The sequence below is a fragment of the Pristis pectinata genome, chromosome 23 (assembly GCF_009764475.1).
Source record: "Pristis pectinata isolate sPriPec2 chromosome 23, sPriPec2.1.pri, whole genome shotgun sequence".
Classification (NCBI taxonomy): Eukaryota; Metazoa; Chordata; class Chondrichthyes; order Rhinopristiformes; family Pristidae; genus Pristis; species Pristis pectinata.
In genome coordinates, this window is record NC_067427.1 from 9187387 (window position 1) to 9197117 (window position 9731).

A 9731-nucleotide genomic window follows, 5' to 3' on the forward strand; every position below is an offset into this window, starting at 1 on the left:
GGTTCACTCCTGATCTTGATCCTCTCCGTGTGGAGTTTGCATGTTCTCCCTCCAACTACATGGGTTTCCTCCAGCATCCCAAAGATTTTGGGTTGAAAGGTTAATTGGCCATTATTAATGTCCATGGTGCAGAGGTAAGTGGTAGAATCTTGAGGGATGTTGGTGGCAGTGTGGGGAATTTTTTTTTAAATTGGGATTAGTGTAGGATTGGTGGGCCAAAGACCTGTTTCTGTGCTGTATAATATGACTCTAAGATGAAATCCTAGTAAAGTATCATGCCAGAATATGAAGTTACCAATTAGTTACAAGAAAACTTGCACCATATTTGTATGTTCTTTTTTAAATTTTTTGTCTCCTTATGCAGGATGCATGATGTTTAAGTATAATTAGGAATTCTAGTGGATTAAATATTGCATGCATAGGTCATGCTATCTTTCAGCAAGAGTCATGTACAGATCTCAAAGCAGACCTGATAAACTGAAGTTGTCAGTTGTCAGTTATGTTTTTTCTTTAGATAAAACAGTTCATTAAAGATTAACATGCAGTGGATTAATCTGTTCTAGATTTGAAAAGTCTGCTGTTTGAAGACTGCTGTTGACAGCAAATTTATTTTTGACAATTTCCTTCAGGCAATTTGAAAGCTTGTCTAAATGTTAATTAGATTGGAACTTCTCCCAGTTTAGTTCATCAGGATCTATTTCTTAAAATTCATTGCCCCGCAAAAACAAGTACTACTGTAAATTTATTTTTTGTAAAGGTTCCCTTTATCCTGTATTAGATTTTTTTGTTTAGTTATTGCAAATAAATTTATAAGATTAAAAAATGTGAAAAATATTTAAACTGTGAAAGAATACTGAAATATAGGACTTGCAGAATCAAAACTTCATAGCACTGCATCTAGAAATAGTAGATGAAAATGTTTAAGCTAATATATAATAATTCTTCCATTGTGGAATGTTTGTGTGCACTGTCTTTCTGGGGTAGGATTTTGGCTGGCAAGGAAAATACTAATATTTCTGAAACAAATTGCCAGCTTCAGTCTTTGAAATCCTTGTTGAGAAATTATTATCTTAGTACATGGATATGAGGTAGTTTTCACTTCTGATATCTATATCTATCCCTTTGAGCTAATGACTCATTTCCACTTGTTGAGCTCCACTTCTTGGTCAATTGAGCTTGGAAAATCACAAAGCAAGGAACAGTCTTCCTGCAGTGAATAATAGAATTTGGGACAGTGCTATTTGATCTGTCTCAGAACCACACAAGCCATATATTTTCCTATTATGTTTAATAAAAGCTGATAATACCTAGCTTGGAAAGTTAAGTATTAGGTTTATTTGTTTTTTAAAAAGTTCTGAAATTCGGGATTTTAGATAGCTACTGTAGCCTGAAATGCTTGGTATCTGAACATGTGCTTAAGCCCGTCCAAATGGTGGAAGGACCATCTCTTTGTCTGCATCTCAGGGAGATTAGGCATACCCTGCAAGTATGGCAAGAGATGTCTTCTCTTCATTTTCACCTGCTGTCTTCTTCCTTTTCTTGGGCTAACTACTGGCAAGGACTGTGCCTAATATAGGAAAATCATGAAGATACAAGTCAATGAAAAAAAGATAAACCCTCACGGGAGAGTGGTTCAGAACTTCCCTGAGTGATCATTATGCCATTGCCCATTTATTATATTTGCACTTGCCCAATGACATTCCATAGGTTTTTGCATTGAAGTTACCATGATTAGAAATCTACTCCAAAACTGGGCCCTTCCTACATCTTCTGGGACTTGTGGGAACAATATGACCAATGTGGGAATCTCTTTAACCAATCAGACTAAAGATTCCTCGAGATACTAATGCCTAGAAATGGGATTGCACCAGAGAGCACTGGATACAAAAAAGGCTATGGGACCAGGCAATATCCCAGCTGCGGTACTGAAGGCCTGTGCTCTGAACAAGCTATGCCTCTAACCAAGACGTTCTAGAACAGTTACAACAGTGGTATCATGTCACAATGGTGGAAGTTTTCTAAGTATATCCCGTTTACAAAAGGGACAAATCAGGTACCGCTAATTACTGCCCAATCAGCCTATTCTCAATCACCAGCAGAGTGGTGAAAGATATCACCAACAGTGCTATCAAGCAGCACCCATTTTGGGTTTCGCCAGGACAATTCCATTCCAGACCTCTTCGCAGCCTTGCCCGAACATCAAGGAAAGAGCTAATTTATAAACGTGAAGTGAAAGTAACTGCCCTTGACTGAGTGTAACATCATGGCAAACTGGTAAAACAGAATTCAGTGGGCATCAGCTGTAGTGGTTGGAGTCAGACCTTGCATAAAGTAAGATAGTTGTGGTTGTCGGAGGCCAATTATCCCAACCAAAAGGACATCACAGCAGGAAATACCCCAGGGCAGTGCCCTAGACCCAGCCAATCTTCAGCTGCTATATCAATGACCTTATCATTATAAGGTCGGAATTAAGGATGTTTGTGGATGATCACACAGTCCACTTGCAATTCTTCAGCAAATTAAATAGCTCAAGCTTGCATGAAACAAAACCTTGACAACATTTAGACATTGATGGCAAGTAAAATTAATGCCACAGAATACCAGGAAATGATCGTCTCCAAAGAGGGAGAGACTTACCACCTAGTTCCTTTGACATTCAGTGGAATTAACATGCATGAGTGCTGCACCATCAGAAACTCAATTAGACCAGCTGTATAAATACAGCAGCTACAAGAGTAAGTCAGAGCTGGATGTCCTTTGGTGAGCCATTCACCTTCTAACCCCCATGGACTTTCTACAAGGCTCCAGTCATCAGCATGGTGGAATACTCTCCACTTGCCTGAATGAGTGCAGCACCAACAACTCTCAAGAAGCTCTAGCCCATCCAAGACAAAGCAGTCTGCTTCATTGGCACCACATCAACCATCCTAAAATTCAGTCCCTGCACATCTGGGCACAAAGGCTGCAGGATGTACCAACTGTAAGTGCATTGCAGCTACTTGCCCAGGCACCTCCCATATTCACAACGTCTGCCACCAAGATGGACAAATGCAGCAAGTGCATGGGAACATTTCACTTCCAAGTTGCACACCATCCTAACTTCAAATTATTTCACTTGTCATTATTCACTGGGTCTAATCCAGGAGTCAACCAAATCTAATTTCACTTGGGTGTACCTTCACCAGAAGGACTATAGTGGTTCAAGAAGGTGGCTCATTATCACCTTCTCAGTGGTAGTTAAGAATGGGAAATAATTGCTTCCCAGAAGCCAAAAATGAATGGAAAATAGGTGCATTTAGCACTAACACCAAATCAGGTCCCCAACAAAAAAAAAACATGAAAAAAGTTTGAAACAATGTTAGGATTGCTTACACCTAAAATCAAATGTTAAAATGCATGCTCCCAACAGGACCAGGCTCCACTGAAGGCATGTGCTAACACTTGACTGCACAGCAATCAAAAAAGGGCATTAACCCTTGAAGACACATTGCCAGACATCAACAACACACAATGGCCATATCATGCTTGATCCAGCCCTTGCCTTGAGTGCACTCCTGCAAAGTAGAGAGAGAAGAGACAGTTAAGAAACAGAAAGTAAAGGTTATGAAATATTTATGTTGCTCAATCATTCAATGATAATTAAAATCTAAAGCAATGAGGGACCACAAATGTAAAAGTAAATCTTTGTGCAAGACACAATATTTGGCAGAATTTAACACTACACTGCTACAACACTACTCTATCTTGTACTTCAGTCCCAGATTTCTCAGTGAGATGTTGTTAATGGTGAACCATCTAGGAGAGCAAGGAAACTCAGACAATAACTTCCCGATTTCTGAGCTTAATTTCACACAATGTTGTCAAAAGTTGCTCTCCAAATAATTTTTAAAAGCATTGAGTACTAATAGGCTTACCATTATTTTCACCAAAAAATCCAAGCCATTGTACTTATATGGTGACAAGGCTGCAATATACTAGGAATAACAATTACTGTTGATATATTAATATTGCTTCATACTGTGAGAAAAACTGGGGAACTATGTCTGAAGCAAAACACTACAGATGCTGGAAATCTGTAATAAAAACAGAAAATGTTTAAAGCACTTGGCAGATCAAGCAGCATCAGTGGGGAGAGAAACAGAATTGATATTTCAGTTAAAAAAACATAGCTATACCTTGTCTTGGATAAAGTCAATGGCGTTGGAGGACTTTATAATGTAAGAATGAGTTAAGTCAGGTGAGAGATTGAGGGACCACGCTCTCTACGCCATCTCTCTGCTTTCCACAGGGACCATTCGCTCTACGCCCTCTCTCTGCTTTCCACAGGGACCGCTGTCTCCGCGCCCTCTCTCTGCTTTCCTCAGGGACTGCTATCTCTGTGACTCCCTTGTACACTCGTCCCTCCCCACTGATTACTCCCCTGGCACCTATGCCTGCAACCGCACCAAGTGCTACACCTGTCCCTACACCTTCTCCCTCACCACCATTCAGGGTCCCAGACAATCCTTCCAGGTGAGGCAGCGCTTCACCTGTGAGTCCAAGTGTGTCATTTATTGCTCCCCGAGCGGCCTCCTGTACATGGGTGAGACCCAATGCAAACTGGGTGACCACTTCATCGACCACCTTCACTCAGTCTGCCGCAACAGCTAGGACCTCCCAGTGGCCACCCATTTCAATTCCACATCCCACTCCCATACTGACATGTCTATCCATGGCCTCCTCTACTGCCACGTTGAAGCTAGATGCAGGTTGGAGGAACAACACCTCAGATTCCACCTTGGGAGTCTCCAACCTGATGGTCTCAACATTGATTTTCCTATCACCTGCCTGCATGTGCTCCTCCCCCTCCCCCCACCTTATTCCGGCTTCTGCCCTCTTCCTTTCCAGTCCTGATGAAGGGTCTTGGCCCAAAACATCAACTGTTCATTTCCCTACAGAGATGCTGCCTGACCTGCTGAGTTCCTCCAGCACTTTTTATGTTTTGCTCCAGATTCGAGCCTCTGCAGAATTTCTAGTGTCTCAGTGATTGAGGGAGCCTGGTTAGGCCTCTATTCAAAGAAGAAGTAAAGGGCCCTCAGATTATCCTGGTGTAGGATGGTCTAGAGAGATTGGATGTCCATTGTGGAGATGACTCAGTTGAGACCAAGAAACTGACCACTGTTTTTTGTATTAATGAATCAAGTTTACTTCTGTTGCAGGTAAAACCAATATTTTCCAGTTTGAAAATCATATTGTGAATACTCCCAAACTTAGAAACTTGACTCCTTTGATTTCCAGGACTCACAACCCTGACTTGTGCTGATCTTGTAAATGCATAATTCTTGACTCCCTCTGATTTTCCATTCCCAGAAATATAACATTCAGTTGTTTTTCAGATTTGGCAATCTGACTACTGAGCTTGATAGGTAATAAACTGTACCTGTTCTTGGACATCCAGAAAACAATTACTTATCTTTCTCAATCAAGAACTGAAATCTATATGTATTTAAAAAGTTAAAGCACTCATTTGCACATGGTTTATGTAAACTTAGTACCAATTTCCATAAAATTGACAATCGATTACTGACGCTATTATATCACATTATGCATTTATGTCTACAAATATATAACATCATTAAAGTATTTGTTCAGTCATCAACAAATGTTTATTAACACAGTAACCACAAATTAAAATGTACATAGAAAGTAGAACAGAACAGTACAGGAACAGCGCCTTTGGCCCATGATATCTTTGCCGACCATTATGTCAACCTAAACTAATCCCTCCTGCCTGCACATGGTCCATATCCCTCTATTCCCTACCTGTTCATGTGTTTGTCTAAATGCTTCTAAAACATTGCTACCATATCTGTCCTCCACCAATTCCGCTGGCAGTGCGCTCCTGGCACCTACCCCTTTCTTTGTAAAAAACTTGCCTCATAGATCTCCTTTAAACTTTCCCCTCTCACTTTAATGGTATGCCCTCCAGTCTTTGACCATTCCACCATGGAATGTTTGGCCCCTTCTCTGACTGGATTATCTACATACTGTGTCAAGAAACCTTCCTGGATGCACCTAGCAAATTCTGCCCCATCTAAGCCCCTGGTACTAAGCATGTCCCAGGTAATATTGGCAACTACTTTGTTGCTTTTGCATTTTTCCATAATCTGCCTACAGATCTGTTCCTCTGTCTCCCACTGGCTATGGGGAGGCATATAGTATAACCCCATCATAATGATTGCACCTTTCTCATTCCTCAGCTCATTTTGCCTCACTGTATGAGCCCTCCAGGATGTCTTCTTTAAGTGCTGCTGTGATGTTCTCCCTGATTGGTAATGCAACATGGTATATCAGATTTGTATCAATAGAACATTTGATTTTGTTGTGTTTCACAAGGTATGTGCTTACAAGCATTTATGGAGGCCATCTTCCACATGGCACAGAGGAGGTACAAGACCCCACCACTTCGAGAACAAGTTGAAGCGCTGGTCAATTTTTGTGAATATCAGTTAGAAGCACTGGATGAAAAGCACTTTCTGTACAACCGTGCAACATCAGACCAAAAATCTAGCTTGACTATGTATCACCCTGAAACACCTCGTTCAGGTGCTGTCAGTAATGTGCACTTATTAAATCGTATGAGCACTTCCAATAGATTGCCGACATCACCATTACCTGCATCGGTGGATAAACAGCATGTAAAATCAATGAATCGAAGAGGTATTTCTTAATATTCATGTAAATGTTACTTTCTTCACTATGGTATTTTATTTATCATGTTAAGGCTATGTTTGTCAATCATTCTGACTGTTGATAGTGTTTTAACTGTCCCATTCACTATTCTGCTTACTGACAAAGATGTAAAATAGTGAATTCTATCTCCATCTAACATGGATTCTCAAGAATTTAATCCAGCTCCTGATTCAGTTGATTGTGAATGTTGTTGTTTGCTCATTACCAAGTAGTTATTATTAACATAATAATCACTAATTATGATTTATTCCATTTGCCCACAGTAACTGCATGCTCACCAGCAGCTTCCATAAATCCCAATGGATGGTGTAATCTGGGCTGCAGATTTTGTCGTAACAACCACCAAAGCTGCTCTGTGATTGGCCAAAATGATGTGCGTTCTCAACGGGTCAAGCTGACACAAATTTTACATCCTTTTGCAACATGGTACTTTATGTAGTGATCCAGAGCTACAATGGCAGGCCCCCTAGCCCCACTCTGCCGTCACCACCCGTATCCTCAATATCACGGAGGCTCATTTTTAAACTGGTAACACAGTTTTTACACAGTTGCAGTAGGAGGTTGATCCTTTGCCTCTGGGATAGCTAGTGATTAATAAATATTTCAGACACAATTCTACCTTAGCTAGCTTATCTGCATTTCATAACTTGAATGATGACTGCTTATTTAGAGGTAAATTTAAACAAACATTGGAAGTAGACTTATTATTCAGTTCTAGCCATTCTAAACAAATTACATTTAATGCAAAAAGCCTGCCACTGTCTGGCTTCTGGCCCTAATTCATTTACATAATTTTTAAAATAAGTTTCACAGTGGTTGTTTTCTGTTATTGGCATGAGCCCCTGTGTAATAGTTATTGGAATGCTCTATGTTCCAGGGTCTCCTGCCGGTGAAATCAAACAGCAGACACTTTACATCATTTTTTAATTCACTTCCTTCTGTCAGCAGTTTGCCAGGTCACATTGGCACAGAGGAAGACCCTCATTTGTGTGACTATGAGTTTTTTTGTACAGAAACCCTTGTATATTAAAATTTATTAGACTAGATATTGCTATAGGTGAAAGGAATAAGTAAACTATGACTGCATCGCTGTTACATTTGTTCATCCACTATTAAAAGTCAAGAAAGTGGACTGAGTTATGTAATATGTTTACTAGGCTTCATCTGCTAGAAACAGTTATTTCTAACCTATGCTTTTTGCTATTTTTATACTTTAGTAGTACTGATGTTCTACTTATTCAAATTATGGATCAAAAAATACACATTTAATATTGCACTATGGAGGATTCACATTTTTGTAATAAACCCATTTGGCTGCTAGACATTGATTAAAGAATTTAGAATATTAAGTTACAATAAAAACTCCTGCAGCCTGTTGTACCACAATTTGCATTTTAATTAGTTGAAGGGGCTGCGTGTTTGATCATTAAAGACTACTCTGTCAGTCAGACAAAGTTAAGTCGCACCTTGTATTCTTATTTTCAGTATTAATGCAGAACTTCAGCTTACCCATCCTTAGAACTGACAGAGAACATGCTGCTCCAAACTCACATACTGTGAAAATAAAGTTCGATAATTCAGATACCGGTAGCAACAGTATTGAGCTTCCATATGTCATCAGATGGAAATAAGCAGCAGACGTAGTAGAAGGGTCAGTGGAAAACATTTAATCTGCTGCTTATTCATTCTCTAAAGATAAACAGTAACATTATATAAACTGGAGCAATGCTTTGTACAGTGAATAAAAATTATCTGGAGTTTTTTCAAATCAGTATTTTTAGGGTATTGACATACTGATTGGTAACAAGTAGCTATTGACAGTAAATATTGAGAGGTTATTTCAGCAATGTGATGTTTCATATTTATTTCCAGCTTTGGCCATAAATGAACCCCATCTTCAATATGGTGAGAAGGTCACCAGAGCTACATCCCGACCATACACTTACTGGCATTAACATATAAATACTACACGGCGATTAGCAGCAGAAAGCATAGTCAGTCACCATCACCCACATACCACATAACCAGTGAGATTATTTAGCCCAAGGTAATGAGGACTTCCCTGGACTGTAGATTCAACAGTTTCTTCTGTGAGCCTGTTAACATATCAGAGTTTTCCTTGAAGGAAATTTAAATAATAAGGTTTTGAAATCTATACTGTGTGAGTTTTTGTGGGTAGACAAAGTATCATTGGTCTCTTGAGCAATTTTTTGGTGGCTTGTGTCTTGAGGTAGCAATGAAAAAGCTAGTTCTTCCACTATAAAGCAAAAAAAAACTTTATGCCTTTAAAGTCATATCTTTTTACAACACAACTCACTCATTGCCTGAAAAGTGGATTTCTCAAAGGAAGAGAGTGTGGTATTTGTTGTGATTGACAGCATGCCATTAAAAACTGACTCTCACTAGCTTTTATCTTGTGATTGCCATGGTACACATTCAAGCTTGTGGAAGAATTTATCTCTACTTGAAACATTATAGATTTCACTGTCTTTGCTTGCCCTCTACAAAATAACATTCCCCACTGCTTGAAATAGCCATCTGTTCTGTTTTCTGGAGATGAATTTACAATCTGTCATTGACAGAATGATGCTTTAACCCTTAACACCTAGCAAGTAGGTTACTGTTCTTGAATTTCATTGTAAGTTATATTCACAGAAGCAGTTAACATTACTCCAACCTTTTCCAATTAACTGAATGCTAGTTAACTTTTAATTTCATCAAATCTTGAAAATCTCACTCACTGCACTTACGGAGTTTATAATAGAAAATATTATCTAGTATCATTAGCTGTTATTTATATACATAAATATACATAAATAATAGCTAAAGTTATCAACTCTTATAATAACTTTTATCATGTTTACAAGATATTTAAAGGGACAGCTCCCTTTAGAAACTATGTAAATAAATTATTAATTTGATGCACATTTACTGACTATCTTAAGTAATTTGTTAATGGTTAAAGTTGTATTTTGTACTGCGCTTGAAAGGATTTTTAG

General features: G+C 38.9%; 1 protein-coding gene across 2 annotated transcripts in view; it reads left to right on the forward strand.

Annotated features, from left to right (window-relative positions):
• ttll11 (tubulin tyrosine ligase-like family, member 11) overlaps positions 1-7864 on the forward strand; it is a 125688-nt gene extending 117824 nt beyond the window's left edge. For both annotated transcript variants that reach the window (XM_052037394.1, XM_052037395.1), the window contains 2 exons: positions 6376-6699; positions 6996-7864. In XM_052037394.1, coding sequence (XP_051893354.1) covers positions 6376-6699; positions 6996-7171 — 500 coding nt within the window. In that variant the 3' untranslated portion in view covers positions 7172-7864. The remainder of the gene's footprint in view (positions 1-6375; positions 6700-6995) is intronic.
• The last annotated feature ends 1867 nt before the right edge of the window (positions 7865-9731 follow it).